A 17,060-nucleotide genomic window follows, 5' to 3' on the forward strand; every position below is an offset into this window, starting at 1 on the left:
TCTCTTGACCCAGCGGTCTTAGCTAATTATAGACCAACCCTCCTTTCATCTGTCGTGGAATTTTGTTAAATAAAATGCAAACACTTGATGAGGGTCTTTAAAGTGAGTTTTATTCATGCTGCAGCATGAGAGAGTACAGTGGGTAAGTGCAGAGCTGCAGTTTCTAAAGAGGAAGTGGACTGTTCCTTTATAGAGTCACACAAAAAGAAAATTCCACATGTCCTTGCACAACTTAAACATCGGCATATGAGGTATTGGTGGTCTACACCTTAGCTCATCCTTGGATCCCACAACTTCCGTAACCAAATAACCCACCATAACCAAATAAGGACATGTTTTGCTGACCGTCCTATTCTTATGATTTCACTATAGTGCTGCTATCCTTCATATAACCAAGTTATACATGCTATTGTCAGAATATTGGTAGCAATTGTGGCTCAACAGTTGGGAGTTCGTCTTGTAATCGGAAGGTTGCCGGTTCGAGCCCCGGCTCGGACAGTCTCGGTCGTTGTGTCCTTGGGCAAGACACTTCACCTACCGCCTACTGGTGGTGGTCAGAGGGGCCGATGGCGCGATATGGCAGCCTCGCTTCTGTCAGTCTGCCCCAGGGCAGCTGTGGCTACAACTTGCCTCCACCAGTGTGTGAATGCGAGAGTGAATGAATAGTGGAACTGTAAAGTGCTTTGAGGGTCTCGAAAAGTGCTATATAAATGCAATCCATTATAATATGTGATCAATGCACTAAGGAAAAATAAATTACCATCACACATATCAAAAATCCTTGAAAGAGTAGTTGTCAAACAGCTAACAGATCATCTGCAGAGGAGTGGCTTATTTGAAGAGTTTCAGTCAGGTTTCAGAGCTCTTTTTCAGCTTTTCAGCTCACAGCCCGACAACACAACAGCACAGAGAGCACAGACTTTAAGGCGGCGAGGCGTGATTGCGGGTGCCGCTCTGGTGCGTCCGCCTCCCCTGCAGCGGCACTGCAGACCACGCCCCGCCACACACATTAACCAGGTAAAATACATATTTAGGCAGAATTTTGCAAATATCTATTTTTCATTTTTCAGCAGCATAGTGCTTTTTTCCCATTATTTTTTACAAGTCAGGTCAAGGCTCCAAAAGCCCAAAGGCGATATTACGGTGGCGGCTCACAACAGTTTTTGTTTGCTACATGGATCATTTTAGTTCAGCTGGGTGTCTTTCCTTTGGTTATATTTCTTTAAGAGTTCAAAATGTGTTAATTACATAAATAAAATGTAATTTTCTCTGTAGCACTTCATGGATTTCATAAGCAACACACCTTAGTTGTTCACACAAAGCATAAAGGTAAAAACAAAAACAAAAACAATATATACAGTGTTATCTTCATTTTAGACGTCAAAAAGTATTTGCAGCTCCCAGTGTTTTCTTTTGCGTGGAACCCGGGTCCAAATGGCTCTTTGGGTGTTAAAGGTTGCAGACCCCTGGCCTAGACTCTAGTGTAATGTGTGCTGTAGAAGTGGTGAAAAATGCTACATTACAAAGGCTCCAGTAGTTTCTTCAGCAGACCACAAGGTGGGGCTCTCTGTCCATTTTAAAAACATTACATAGAAATGGTGAGTTTTATATTCTGGGTTCAAATATAGTAAAACAAACTGTGGGAAAAAAATAATTAATGCACTTTATCAGCACACATCTAAGGTCCTGACTGATAGTGAGGATGATGACATTTATGAGGAGGTCAAACTGATCACTTTCCTGTGTGGAGAGAAAAGAAATAAACCTGTTGGGGGAAACGAGCAAAAGTTGTCTTATGGCTTCAGCTGGACCAGGATGCCAGAGGTTTTATTTATTTAACTACTTAACTAGTAACTGTTATTAACTTGGTACCAGGTGAGTTAAAGAGACACTTGGAACCCAAACAGCTCGTCTGAATAGAAACATTACTGTACAAATCCCAAAAGTTGATTCTGTTCATCTGGACGTAGCGTTTTCAGTACGAGAAACGTTTCATTACTGATCCAAGTGACTTCTTCAGTCTCAGCTGACTGCAGGTTTCCGCAACCTTACAAACAGTACTTTTGCACAATGACTGAAACCAGCACCACTGATGAACAATGAGCTGTGAGGTTAGTTTTCTGATCATTAATATGCAAATTCTCATGACCATTGATCAACAACCACTGATCAAAGACTATTGATCATTGATCAATGACCATTAATCAATGGCCATGAGTACCATTCACAGAGAGTTGGGGAATGGCTGCAATCACAACATTGTATGATGGTGACAGATGTACCCTAAGGCCCCCTCCTCGATTCAGAGATGGTCTTTCCCTTTTCACGTAAATGGCCTCCTTGACTCCGCGCTCAAACCAGCGTTCCTCCCTGTCCAGGATGTGTACATCCTCATCCTTGAAAGAGTGTCCACTGGCCTGTAGGTGTAATCAGACTGCAGAGTCCTGGCCTGGCGAGTTAGCTCTTCTGTGTTGTGCCATACGCGTCGCCAGAGGTTGTTTGGTTTCCCCGATGTATAAATCATGACAATCCTCATAGTACTTAACAGCGTACACTATGTTACTCTGTTTGTGGACCCGATCCTTTGCGTAGACTAGCTTTTGGCGCAGCATGTTTTGGAGTTTGAAAGCTACAGAGACGCTGAAAAAAGTGTTTAGAAAAAATGCGACTCAACTGTTCTGGTACTCCTGACACCTACAGGATCACTAAGGGATACTCCTTATATGTCAGGATTGGAACAGCTGAGACATATTTTCTCCAACACAGAATCCACTTTTTGGGATTTCCTTACCTGGATGATTGAGCATGCATCAACAGATTTATTGAACAAAGCTCATGGTCTGAACCATAGACAACAATAGTGCATGTTTTACTGCGTGAACGTCTGATAGGTTGATAATAAATTATATGCTTGCTGAGGCCATATTGCAAATAGGTGTCATACCCAAAAGTGCCTCTATCTTTTTTCATTTCATTTCATTTCTGTTATTTTTTTTCTGCAGTAAGACTGAAGAATTTGTTTTATAAATGTAATGAGACCTGCTATGGTTCAGAGATGGTGGCACTAACAAAAAACTAGGAGGTCGAGCTGGAAGTGGCAGAGCTGATAAGTTGCTGATATTTTTATGATGCGTGTGCTTTGGGGACAAAAGTTTGGAAACCATCTTTTTTTCTCTTCCCTTTGCGTTTGCCCCCCAACCAGTTGCGACAGATGGCTGCCTCTTCCTGAGCTGTTTCTACCAGTGATTTCTTCCCAACTGCCTTTCAGGCCCATTCAGATAAAAAGCTAATTTTGATGAAATGGCAGCTTTTGTGTATCAGTGACTGTTACACCTCCTCACTACAGTAGATTGTGTATTGACTCAGTGATCTAATGAGTTGATAAAACAATGTGGCTCTTTTAACACTTGGCACTCTTTCCTTCCTTGCACGTTTTAAAAAACAACTTTTCTCCAACATTTCTCCATGTACATTTGTAAGTTTCTTCCCGCTATTATATAACATAAAAAAGAAACACAAAAAACTCTGTAATTGTATCTATTAGAAGTTTTTCCCCAAGACAATTTCCCAGAATCTGAATATTTTATTAATCCCAGAGGAAATTATTTGGTCACAGTTGCTCAAAGGCAGTAAGAACAGTACGAATAAGTTAAAGTAATTCGTTAAATACATTGGAAAATAGTCCTAGTAGTAAATATAACTTATTATAGAAATATCCAGATATAATACACCACAAACTGTTTATGTTTCAACATGTGAGGCTCAGTGTGGGGGATAATTTTGCTGACTGTCGGGTGATTTTTAATATAAAACTCACGCTTTGAATATAACAGTTATTATTATTATTATTTTGATGACCGAGTTGTCGAACTTATTGGCGAACCAAATTTGGGTAAACGACAGTTCTTCACTCGACTGCTCTTCCTGGCACCGACGGTGCCAGCGTTAAAGCGGCTGAGCTCTTAAACCGGAAACTACTTCCTTTGGGTTTCAAAATAAAAACCATGGGCTTTGACGTCGCGTAAAAATAAAGGCTTTAACGCCATATAAAAACAATAAAAAAGTAAAATGTATGCATTTAATATTCGAGGATAATCTTAAAACGTGTCGGACTGTAAAAGCGCCAATTAATTTATACGACGTTTTTTTTTTATTAAAAGACTTAAAGGTGGACGTAGCTAATTTTCGCTTACTTGACGACAGCTTACCGTTTGCGCTTTAAGTGCCAAAACGACAAATGCAAACAGTTGTTATCGCTACGTTTCACCAGCATGAGTGTCCAAGCAGCGAACACTTTGCCGAGACCTTCTTAAATGTACATATTGCGTCACAAAACCTCAGTGTTGGGGTGTCGGTGGATGACGCAGGGTTTTCTCAGTTAAGTTTACACAGGATAGTGTTGACATAAGCAGCTCCCGCAGAAGAAGACGACGGTGGGGCAAATAATCCGAGTCACAAGACTTCTTCTCCTTCTTCAGTGAGCCGCACGACTGCTTTCTTCCCTCCCAGGTAAAGTACGGATTCATTCGGCTTTTTCTTTCATTATTGATGAAGCAAGGCGCAAAGCACATTTCGGTTAAAAGCAGCAGCGCTGATGAAAGTTAGCCGTACGGTTACACCGTGTCGGCTTGTTTGACAGCTCTGTCCTCGTCACGAGGAAAGAGGCTAATCCGCTGTTCCTGGGACCGTTTTCCGCTGCTCTTGTGGCTTTTAGCCCCGAAGCCGCAGGCATGTAGCAGAAAGAGAAGAGCAAAAAAAGCGGAAATGGTTGCGAAAACTTCACCGTAAACACAGATGTGCTGTCATTAACTCTGCAGCCGCTGTTTGGTATGAAGCGGGTGAGAAGGACAGAGAGCAGCTGTTGTCGGTGCCCGTGTCTCAACAGTAAAACAGTTAGCAGGGGGGCTGTTTGACCTCTTACCTGTGCGCTACTATGTCTAACTTTTGGACGAGTTTACGTGGTAAACGTGCAGCCGACAGAGAGAGAGGTAACTAAAGCGGAAAAGCGGATACCTACCGTGGGGCTAGTAGAAGTTAACCCTCCCTCTCTTCTTTGTTTCCCCCTACTTTCTCCCTTTAAAAGGCTCTGAAGGGATGGAAAACCCCGGGTACTGCTCCGGGAGCTTTGACGGCCTTCATCATCCCAGCGATGACGATGATGACGAGATGGTGGACATCGCAGGAGCCACACTGGACTTCTCGAGCACGGACGACGTCCCTCCGCTCAGCTCAGGTGGGGCTGCTGCTGCTGCTGGTCTTTTCAACGCCTGGTTTCAGTGCTGAGCTTTTTAAAGTTCATAAACCATTTCAACTAAACTCTTATCAGGGAGTTGTGAGGCAGCTTCAAAGCACAAGTCATGTAACTTGCTTCAGCTAACTCGGGCATTAAAAGTCCCCCTCAAAGTAAATAAATACAAAAAAGAGTTTGTTTAAATTCAGGAATCACTTTCAGCCTGTTTCCTGCACAACTTCTTTCTTCTGACAAATGGGGGGCGGGTGTGCATGGTGATTTTATATTGATATTTTATTAAATACATTCAAGTACTCTGAAATTATTATGGGACAAGAGGGCTAATTTTTCCTGATTGGAGGCAACGTTTTCTGCAAGCAGTTGCAGTCTGACTTGGACTGACTGCAGTTACTCAGAGAGATTGTTGGAGGTTTGCAAAGAATTGCTGTATAACCTCTAAACGCCACAGAGTCTTTGTCAATGAGCGCAACTCGGGGAGACTACACTCACCTCGCTTTGTTCTGGTTATATTCCTAAAGAACAGGAGAGGTTGCTGAGGGCATTTCTGTCTGTGTAGACGGCAACAGATATGTGATTTTGGAGGATTTGTCACAGTTGATTGTTGCATTATCAGAAACAGACTGCATGTAATTGCCAGCTTGAACCCATTCAATCACAGACTGATAGCAGACTGATTCCGTCTTACTTTAATGACAGGGTTAGTCAACCATCTCTTTTTGCAGCAAAAACATAACTGAAGTGACAAAAAGGCAGGAAGTATTACTGTAATACTCAGTGTGTGGCAAAATGTTAAAAACTGCAGTAATATCGCATCGTGAGTGAAAGATTGTGTATTGTGGGGTATCTCGGTGATTTCCACCTTTACTGTCAACGTAACATGTATACAATAATTATGAAGTGTGGGGCATGCAGTTAAACACAGCAGTGTAAACAGGTTGCTGCTGTTTTACAGCTAAGGTGGGCTTTGAGAGTCAGTAATGGCACAGTGATCGCAGGCTGCACCTTGTGGTTGATACAGAGAATGACGGTCAGGTCGGGATTGAACTTTCCATGTGTGGCTGGTCCCCTGTGTATCAGCCATCACATCGTGGTTGGTTGGTCTTTGGAGCAATCTCAGAGCATGGCTGTAGTTCACCAGCTTTAAAATAAGTCATAAGTCAGTGACTTGTTTTACTAATTAATATTAGACTACACGGCTAGTTTAAAAGTAAAACAACAATCAAAGTGTGATGGACAAGGTTAAAAACTGATGTATTTTTGTCCCCTGCTGGAGATAAAAGGAATTGACCTGAAGCTAGCAAATGTATATCACAGATCACACATAGTTTACATTGAAGGGATTAATATGTGGTCTTTTTGACGGTCTTATACTGCTAATAACAGGAAGGAGAATATTTGCCACGAAAGAGGTCTTAGTCAGAATTAGAAGAAGGTCATGAGTTTTGTAATCAAATTATTTCACCGAGTTGTATTAATCATAACCGTCATGGTCAGAACTAACAGGAAAATATGCAGACTTCTGTCACATAATGTAAGACTGACTCGGTGCTTTTACTGTATGTAGACAGTTTGTGCATAGGTGTGTAATTACTTGTAGTTTCAGGCCCATTTCAAATTCTGAAACAGTCATTTGGTTGTATGTTATAAACAGTCATTTGCTTTTTGATTACACAATGATATCATTACATTTCCTGTGTCTACACAGGACTCTACGTACTCTAGTACATGAGGAATTGGGCTGTCACTCAGTAGCAGCCTGGCTGTTTGAATGTAGTAGGATTAAATGACACTTCCTTTTGCAACTTGATAGTTTAGAGAGCCTGGCAGCTGATTTTATTTTCTACCCCCGAAAAAAGTTGCACTGCAGATGCTAGTGTGGCTAAACTGCTGTCTGGAAGTGTTTGCGTACTCTGTGATTAGTGTCTGTTAGTGCTCTCAAACACTGATAAGGTATCAGTAGTTTGTGTGTGTGTGTGTCTGCGCATGTCACATGCTTTGTGAGTCACCTGAATAAACAGTTACCTGGAAACGTACAGATTTATTATGTGTGTGTATGTATGTATGTGTGTGTATGTATGTATGTGTGTATATATATATGTGTGTATGTATGTGTATATATATATATATATATATGTATGTGTGTATATATATATATATATATATATATATATATGTATATATATATATGTATGTGTATATATATGTATGTGTATATATATGTATGTGTATATATATATGTGTATATATATATATATATATATATATATATATATATATATATATATATATATATATATATATATATATATATATATATATATATATATATATATATATATATATATATATATATATACATACATACATATATATATGTATATATATGTACATATATATATATATGTATATATATATATATATGTATGTATGTGTATGTATATGTATGTATGTATATATGTATGTATGTGTATATATATATGTATGTATGTGTGTATATATGTATGTATGTATGTGTATATATGTGTATATATGTATGTATGTGTATATATGTGTATGTATGTGTATATATATATATGTATGTGTATATATATATATATATATATGTATGTGTATATATATATATATATATATATATATATATGGCTTACCCTCTGGCTGTAAATAAGCCAATTAACTGAGATAAGAGCTTTACAGTGTTTGAGAAAACAGTGGAAGGTTTGATAAGTTGGTTACTTTAAGAAAATATGCAAAAATCATGTCTGGGTTTTTATTTTTAAGAATTGCTGCCAATTTAAGAGGGTGAGTTGGAGGGTGAAGCAGGTCAGAATAAAAGAGCTGCACTTCCACTCAGTTCAATTCAGTTGTATTCATATAGCATGGCTGTGCGATATGACCAAAATCTTATATCCTGATATAAGACATCTATCGTCAAAATGCGATATAAATCACAAACATTTAACATTTTCTGTAAATTCTGTGAATCTCGGGCAGCTCGCCTCGTGTGAAGTGTTTCCAGTTGGGCGTCGTGTACCTGGAGTCGAGTATTTTAACCGATGCATGAAGCTATACATTTTTAGACATAAGTTGTAACGGCCGGCATTTTCTTTGTGAGTATTTATTACATGGCGTGCTGCGGGGAAAAGCCTGTTCTAATGTTTGAGTCTAAGGTTTATTTTTTAGCACCTAATGACTCTTTGTTTCTTCTCATCCGTAAACACTCTGCATACTCTTTCACTTGATTCAGTTTATTTTGAAAAGTCTCAACAGGATCTTGAGATTTATTGTGAAAGGTTTATGTGGAAAATAAACAAGCAGACCCCGGAGCCACACAATGGTTTTACCGTCGTTGTTGCTAATGACAACACACAAAAACAATCGCTTGTCCGTCGGTAGTGTGGAGAAAGAGAGAAATTTAAGAAATTAATACAGTGACCATCAAAACAATGAAAAAATGTTGCCGTAAACAGTTTATTTTGCAACACCACGAAACAAACGATAGCGTGAAATGAAACGTTTTTGTATCGTCATCCGATATATATTGTTACATCGAACAGTCCTACATGGAATCACAACAGCAAGTAAGGTAAAGACCACAGAATAATACAGAGAAAGCCCTAACCACATATAACCCCCCTCTATGAGCAAGCCCTTCGCAACAGTGGGGAGGAAAAGCTCCCTTTTAAGAGGAAGAAAACTCCAGCACAACCAGGCTCGGAGAGGGGCAGCCATCAGCCATGACTGGTTGCAGGTGAAAGGAGGAGGATTTAATTTGGAGACGGGACCTCTTTGACCTCACTATTTTTTTTTTTTTTTTTTTATTTCAGTAAATTTTATTTTATTTTATGTTTGAACAAAAAAAGTAAATGAACACGAACGCTGACCTATGATACTGAAGCCTCCACCATGGTGGCCTGTTAATAGCTAAAACTTTATGCCGTTCTCAGTTGTACAATAGTTTTTAAAAACACACCTCAAATATTCACACAAATCAAAGCTTATTGCTTATTTGGCCAATTAGAGCTGAGATCCAACAGAGGAATCGAGTGAATGGAGTCATTTATTACACAGCTTTGTTAGTTTGTTTTTTTATTGCTTTTTGTTTGTTTTTATTTGTTTTTTTTTTTTTAAAGCCTGGAGCCACTTGCAACGTTATAACATAGTTGCTGTTATTAATTGACAATCCTGTGAAACTCCTGCTAGTGTATTACGGTCAATTTGTCCTATTGAGAAGTTTGAATCTTCCTCAAAGGGATTTGTGTTCTTCCAGAACTTACTGACCTGTAAGGAGCCTTCCTTTCTTCATCTAAAGAGAAGAGCATTGTATCTTAATCACAGACACTCTTTTAGTAGTTTTCATGCTGCCACCCTGAGAGCCTGGGCGTGTTTACCCTTACCACTTCCTTTTCCTCATCACTGACTCTACCTGCAGATTAAGCAGCAAACATTTTTCCAGCTCGCTTCCGTACAGCAGCGTCGGATATAGCTCAGATCTTTCTGTTGTCAACTTGACATACCCTAAAATAAAATTTCAGACAAATTGGCCCACTGTACCTGTTGCCAGGGCAAATAAAAGCGAAGGCAGTGTCAGCAGTGTGCGTTATTAATCTTCCTGGTTACTACTGATGTCACAGTGACATCACCAGTTTAAGCAGAACAGTAAAACGGTGCCAACAATAGGTCTGCAGATGAGATAAAGATTTGCTCTCAGTGGATATACTGCCTGCTGCTCCTGCTGTTGAGCTGTGTGTTTCACTGTGTCAGCTCTTTGAAGCCAGAGAAATATTTTTTTTTGTTTTTAGCTTCTTTTTTTTTTTTATTACACAATGGTTTATGAAAGAAGATCATTGCTCAAAAAAGAGAGAGTAGAATAAAGGAGAATCAGAAGTTGAGTTTCATGCAGGTTTCAGACTAATTATATAATTATGTGCCTGGCTCCAGGGAACTCAGGAAACATCAGCTAAAACTCTTGGGTTAATATCATCCAAGTGGAAAACTCGCGTAAAGAAAGCTAATTTAAACTCAGTTACTGTGGTAAGTGTGAACCTAATAAAATAACAATAACAATATATGCTTTGACCAGCGTTATTATCGGTCAAGGAAAATTGTGTATATGATGATTCAAATCTGATCTCCTGCTTTAAAACAACAACAACAAAAAATCAATAAGCCGTGTGTCTCGTACACAGTGGCATCCACCATGAGTTAAGTAACCACTGGGTTACCCTTAAGAGTGAGTGATCCAACTCTGAACTTAAACTGTCCCACTCTCAGACCCTGATAAATGACAACTCGTCTTTCTTCATGTTTCCTGCCATTTTAATGTTTCAGCTCAAACTTCCTTCTTTTTGTTACTTTCCGTGGTGAAGCTTGGCAGTAGAAAGTGTTTGTGTCATTCCTAACTGGTCGTTAGCGAGCACTTGAACCTGTTACCAAGCAGGCTCGTTTATATCCTTGTGTAACCTGTTTCCCAGGGACTCATTAGCCTGCGGTGTTTGAAGAGGAAAGTTTGGGTTGGGGAGGCACTGCTAGTCCAAATACTGACATCAAAGTGTTCTGAACCTTCTGTCAAACACTTCTGTGCAGTGAAGGTTGTCCTTTATGTCCTGTATATCAGGGGTAGGGAACTCCAGGCTTCAAGGGCCGGTTTCCTGCAGGTTTTAGATGTGTCCTTGATCCAAAACAGCGGATTTAAATCGCAATCTCCTCAACATGTCTTGAAGTTCTGTAGAGGCCTGTAATCATTTGACTCAGGGTGATATCTAAAACCCGCAGGACACCGGCCCTTGAGGCCTGGAGTTCTCCACCCCTGCTGTATATGGCTCTTCTTAGTCCTCGTGGCAGTGTACACTGTTTTCATCAAAATAAACAACACTTTCACTTTGGAAGTGAACATGTTGCTGCTTCTCCCAGCTCTTTGCTTTCCTCCATGTCTCCTGAGTACAGTAACAAGTGAATTTGTCAAATTACATGATTTGCTTAGACCGTGCAGGCACACATAGAAAAAAAATATAAATGTATAAGAGGAAAACAATTCTGTGAGAATATAAATTAATACATTTTAAAGAAGCCTGGCACAACTTCACCTACTTCCAAGTTGAGTGGAGAAAGATAAAAAAACACTGGTGAGATGGAAACTCCAGAAACACCAGGGAACAACTTCATTAAGACGCCAATATGTTTCAGCTTGTGGCCTTCACCGAGGTCAAAACACCAAACAGTTTGTGTTTAAGTAAAAAAAAAAAGTGTCACTATGGTGACATTTCTGTGAAGGAGAAAACTTTTTTACTTAATGAACATCATTTAAGAGCTTTTTTGTATATATTAGGGCTGCCACGATTAGTCGACTAGTCATGATTACGTCGACTATCAAAATCGTCGACGACCAATTTAATAGTCGACGCGTCGTTTGAAGCTTTGTAAGATCCCAAAAGACGCAGGAATAAGTAGTAGGATTTAAGAGTGTAATAACGGACTGAAACAGAAGATGGCAGCACAGCATGTACAAGGATGCCAGCTGCCGTTAAACTCCGAAGAAGAAGAAACTGTGTCCCAGAATTCATAGCGCGGCCCTGCTCAGTTTCCAACAATGGCGGCAGCTAGTTAGTTTTAATATTACTCTTATTATTCTTTCTGGGTCACAAAATAAACGTTTAACATATTTTCAGGCGAGAATGTAGCTGTGTAAACCTCAAATATCTGCTCAGTTTATCAAGACACCACATATTTTCAAAAGCGCTCCGACGTTTTCGGAGACGTCTGTTACCCACTAGCTCGATAGCTAACTGGGAGCAAGGCTCACTAGAGCCGTGAGAACACCGGACTCCCGGCAAATCATTTTCAAACCCACCACCGTCTTTCGCTACTCAGGTTAAACATGACATATAAGTCACTTAGATAACTTAAAAATGTTATTGTTTGGCTTTTTTCAGTATTTTATTTGTTCCTGAGTAAATCGGTTTGGCTGAGATTAAAGTTATAGTTTTAACACAGCTGAATAAACGTCAAGCAGACAGCTGATTATCAGAAGTGTGAGATGCTCAAGAATTTACTCCGGTGTCCTGTTATATTTTAGATAGCAAGGAGCAGATGGCTGAGTTTATTAAACTCCACCAAAACAATCTGCAAATGTCATTAAAATGTAATAAACTATCATCTTGTCTTTATTTTTAGTTAGCACATACCTTAAACACTTAAAGCTGTAAGCTAATGATAGTTATATAAGAGCAGATGCATGCTGGTGCAATAAGCTGTACGTTTTATGTTCAATGGATGATGATCTGATTAGTCGACTAATCGCAAAAATAATCGGAGACTAGTCGACTATCAAAATAATCGTTTGTGGCAGCCCTAGTATATATTACAAAAAAATCTGTCTTGAACATCCACCTGGCAGACCTACTGTGTCTGGAATTGGAAATGCAACTGAGAGAATATCAAGTTTTGTAGAGTTTCATATTAACAACTTCAACTAGGTCCTATTTTCTGCATCAAAGAACTCCCACCTATTAACCCTGATAATTATGTGTACCTTAGATATTGAATCTTTGTATACAAACATTGATCATGAACCAGGCCTAGAGTTACTGGAACATTTTCTTCACACTAGGTCTACAAAATCACCGTCTAATATGATGAATTTTTACTTTGAAAGGGATCGGTTACCAATTTACTGGAGTTTGTAGAATTTTTTAAACGGACACTTTGTAGGTTTATGTTGTACTCTTGATCATAGTACTAAAAAATTAACTTCCTTGACTTAAGAGTAGCCAAAAAAATGACAAATATCTGTCCACCTCTCTTCATTCCAAACCTACTGATCGGAATACATTATTTCACGCTGGAATACAATAAAAAATAAAATTAATTTAAAGACCCTACAAATGGCAAGATTATTGATGTAAAAGTCCTTATTACCTGCAAAAATAAAATTTTGGTCCACATGATAGAGTCTCCATGCACCAAAATATATCAAGGGGAAACCTCCCGTCCTCTGAAAGAACAAATGAACAAACACGGATGTTCTATTAAGAGGAATGATTTAACCAGCCCTGTTGCAAGCTATTTTAATAAAAAAAACATTGTAGCTCGCCTTTATTCTTTGTAGGCATTGGAAGCTATTGAGGCATTCCGGATATTCCATTTAAAGAGTGTATTAACGGGTATGAATAAGGATCTATCTATTAATGAGTTTCTGTGATTCACTAGATTTTTGTTTTTATATGTCTAGAAAAAAATGGTAATGTAAAGAAATTCATTTGTACAGTTCCTGTGATTGTTGTCTAATTTGAACTAGTTTGTGGTTTTTTGCACATCTGGGAATGAACCACTTTAAGATGTATAAGGTGACATCCCTTTTAAATCTGTAATGGTTCAGTCAAGAGCTTATTTGAACTTTGGTCCAAGCAGCATCATCAGCTTGAATGCTTGGTCAGCCTATTTGCGTGTTAATGGGTGATTAGTTGGTTTTATTTTTTTCTCTGGAGTATACATATTTTTTTTTAGTTAAACACAAACTGTTTGGTGTTTTGTAATGACCACGATCAAGGCCACAAGCTCAACGGCGTTGGTCTGTTAATAAAGTTGTTCCCTAGTGTTTTAAGTGTTGCTGGACCTTTCATCTCACATAATTTCAGAATATTGAAATTTTGTCTTTCATTTAAATATACTTACAGTTGAAATCTAGGAATTTAATTTGTTTTCTTTATTACCAAAGTTTTTCATGTCTTTATAATGGCTCTGATATTACTCCTCCATCATTTATTTACCATTTCCTTTCTTTTTTCTTCATTCATTTATTTATTTATTCTAAAATTGTGTGAATTGATAACGATTATCCACAATAACCTTCTCCACTGTAATTATAATCCCACGTGTTTCTGAAAATATCTTGGGTGTGCCAGCTGCCCACTGTTTACACCGCCTTGACCCTTATCCTTTGCTGTATTAGAATAGAATAGAATTCAACTTTATTGTCATTGCACTTGCACAGGTACAGGGCAACGAAATGCAGTTTGCATCCATCCAGAAGTGCTTTAGCCATGATATAGATATATTACAATATATATTAGCAATAATATAGATATGTGAGTATATTACAGAAATGGGTCTATTACGGTATGTAATATGTACACGGTATGAAGTATGTTATGAATATTCTATAACTACAAGTATGTACAGGCTATGAACAGGATATAAATATGAAAAACAACTATACAGAGTATGAAATAAAGAACTATACAGAAATGGGAACTATGCAAGTTGTAAACAGTTATAGAATTGAAAATGATCGTATGATTATTTACACAGAAACTATACAGTAGTGCAATTAAGAGGCTATATAAAGTGCTGGTGGTTGTGAGTGGTGGTTCAGTCCATGTTATTATTGTGTGTTTGAGGGTACAGTTGTCCATTGTGTGTGTGTGTGTGTGTGTGTGTGTGTGTAGGTGGTTGTGGGTGTGTGTATGTTCAGTCCATGTGTTAACGTGGGTCAGATGTCAGGAGGCAGAGTTCAGGAGTCTGACAGCTGTGGGGAAGAAGCTGTTCCGGTACCTGGTGGTCTTAGTCCGGAGGCTCCTGTAGCGCCTCCCAGAGGGCAGGAGGGTGAAGAGTCCATGTGATGGGTGACTGGGGTCTTTGATGATTTTCCCAGCCCTTTTCAGACACCGCTTCCTGTAGTATTAGCAAAACTGGAACAAAAGGAGAGACGATTGAAGAACTACAGCCTTGAAATGATGCATCTAGTTGCTTCAGCTCCTTTTATTATGTAGACATGTAGTTAATAAATGTGCATCTGAACTCTAACAGTTTGAAAGGATTTCCAAAGATATGATGGAAAAGTGAAAAGCACTATTTTTGCTCAGAGAGACAGCTAAAGTTTTTAAAAGTGTTTCAAATGACTCTTTGCGGTCCTGTGAAAAAATGTACTACTGGTGTAGTTAGTTTGTACCTTTTAGCAGCAATAAGTCAAAGTAATCCATTTCTGTGTATTAGCCCTTTCTTCTTCTTAACAGTGTTTCTTCAGTTCATTGGGGTTTGTGTTCCTTTGCTTTATCACTTGTGCTGCTGTTGTTATCCAAAGTGCTTTCATTGCAGCTCAAATTGACTGCCAGTCCTGCTGCATCAGGCACTGAACTGTCTTATCACACCATAACTATGAAAACAGGTTATAATGATTGACAGGGACTTGGCTGCCTGTCACATGTTACAGTGATAACTATGAAGTACTAAAATGGACAAAATCAAACGCAAATGAATAAATGGTTTATTAAATAAATTAATATATCATTATACAATACAACAAGTACTTTAAAATACTTTTTGCATGAATTAGCACACTAGTTTGCTTGCCAAATTAAGTTTCTCTGTTTTTATTAAGAGTGTTCTTTTTAAAAAATATGTTTATTTATGTATGTAGGTATTAATCTATTTATGTTGATGAATTTTTTAAAATTCACATTAGTTTCACCAAAGTAATTTCTGTTTTTTCTTTTGGAATTACTTTATAAGTGAACTAAGCGTGGAGTGGGATTACCTTTTGTAAGTAAATGTGTAAATAAGACTTATGCAAATGAAAGTGCTTATTTTCATAATGAAGCAGAAATGCATTCAAGAAAGTTACAAAACCTGATGAGGTTTTCTATAGTGGGTCAAGTAGAGGTCATCTGGGGATACTTAAATGTTAAAACAGCTGCCAATTTGTCACAGCTTCACCTCTATAATAGTAAAAATTCCTCTTCAAACCACGAACAGAGCCAGAGATTTGCTGAGCTTACTCATTCTTCCTTTTACTTCCTTTTACTGCAGTAACCGCTTGCACATTCATATACATTCAGGTCCACCCCCCAGACAGTTTGAAGCATATAATAAAGAACATTGCCTTTAATAAAATCTGAATTAAAATGTCTTCTGTTTTTAAAAAAACAACAACCTAGAATCGTGTCGATTGGTAACTGCCTAGATTTACCACGTCAAAGTTTTCAGTTACGTTTTGCTGACTTGTTGATGTTAGTTCCTCCTTTTCTGTAATGTCTGGGTCTGGGCAACTTTTCTGCAAAGCTGCCTGTCAGTAATTTTCCAGCAGGACTATTGCATCACATCCTCATATTTAAAGGGTCTTTCAAAATATGATCTTCTACATATAAGGGAAAAAAATCAAATCAGCCACAGACACATATTCCTAATTGATTTATTTTTCCCCAGACCTGGTAAATATGACTTTTAGATCTCTAGCTTCGTGAAGTAATAACAGCCCACTATGTTAGTGTGTTCCAGAGTTTGTTTGTCAGTCATCAAAATGTCACAGGGGTCACATGAGACGCCATTTCCCATAGAGACAAGACCTGAAGAGTTCAAGGTTCAGAGCCTTACTGGAGCCTTTTTTCTTTCTGTGTGTGTGTGTGTGTGCGCGCCGTGATGATCAGTCTGGTTGGTTCCCTCAGGACGCACACTCGAACACACAGCGAGTGCTGAACTCAGCATGACGTCCCTTGCTGGAAACCAGCAGTGTTGCTCTGGGGGAGTCTTCGTGTTAACCCAGTTTCTAGGAAGCATTGGATGTTTTCTTTGGCTTTTGGTATGGATTTGTAGCCGGATGCTAGTGTGTTTCTTTGCTCTTTGATGGAACATGTTTGGCTCAGTGCTTTGAAGGTTGTCTTTGTAACGTGTGCGTTTGTGTGTGTGTGTGTGTGTGTGTGTGTGTGTGTGTGTGTGGGGGGGGGGGGTCTTTTGTTTTTTGGTTTTTTTTTGTTTTTTTTTTTAGAGTGGCTGAGTGGTCAGCATACCTTTTTAGAGATATCCATTTCCATTTGGT

General features: G+C 38.7%; 1 protein-coding gene across 2 annotated transcripts in view; it reads left to right on the plus strand.

Moving 5' to 3' along the window:
- The first annotated feature begins 4,149 nt into the window (after positions 1 to 4,149).
- Positions 4,150 to 17,060, plus strand: part of clcn5b (Cl-/H+ antiporter 5b) — a 48,777-nt gene continuing 35,866 nt past the window's right edge. Inside the window, exons 1-2 of one of the 2 annotated variants that reach the window (XM_084923659.1) lie at positions 4,150 to 4,509; positions 5,084 to 5,233. In XM_084923659.1, coding sequence (XP_084779785.1) covers positions 5,095 to 5,233 — 139 coding nt within the window. In that variant the 5' untranslated portion in view covers positions 4,150 to 4,509; positions 5,084 to 5,094. Of the gene's footprint in view, positions 4,510 to 4,591; positions 4,989 to 5,083; positions 5,234 to 17,060 lie in introns of those variants that run through there. The other variant, XM_084923661.1, reaches the window with a different exon arrangement.

The sequence above is a fragment of the Perissodus microlepis genome, chromosome 3 (genome assembly GCF_051167445.1).
Source record: "Perissodus microlepis isolate ML-2025 ecotype Zambia chromosome 3, ASM5116744v1, whole genome shotgun sequence".
NCBI lineage: Eukaryota > Metazoa > Chordata > Actinopteri > Cichliformes > Cichlidae > Perissodus > Perissodus microlepis.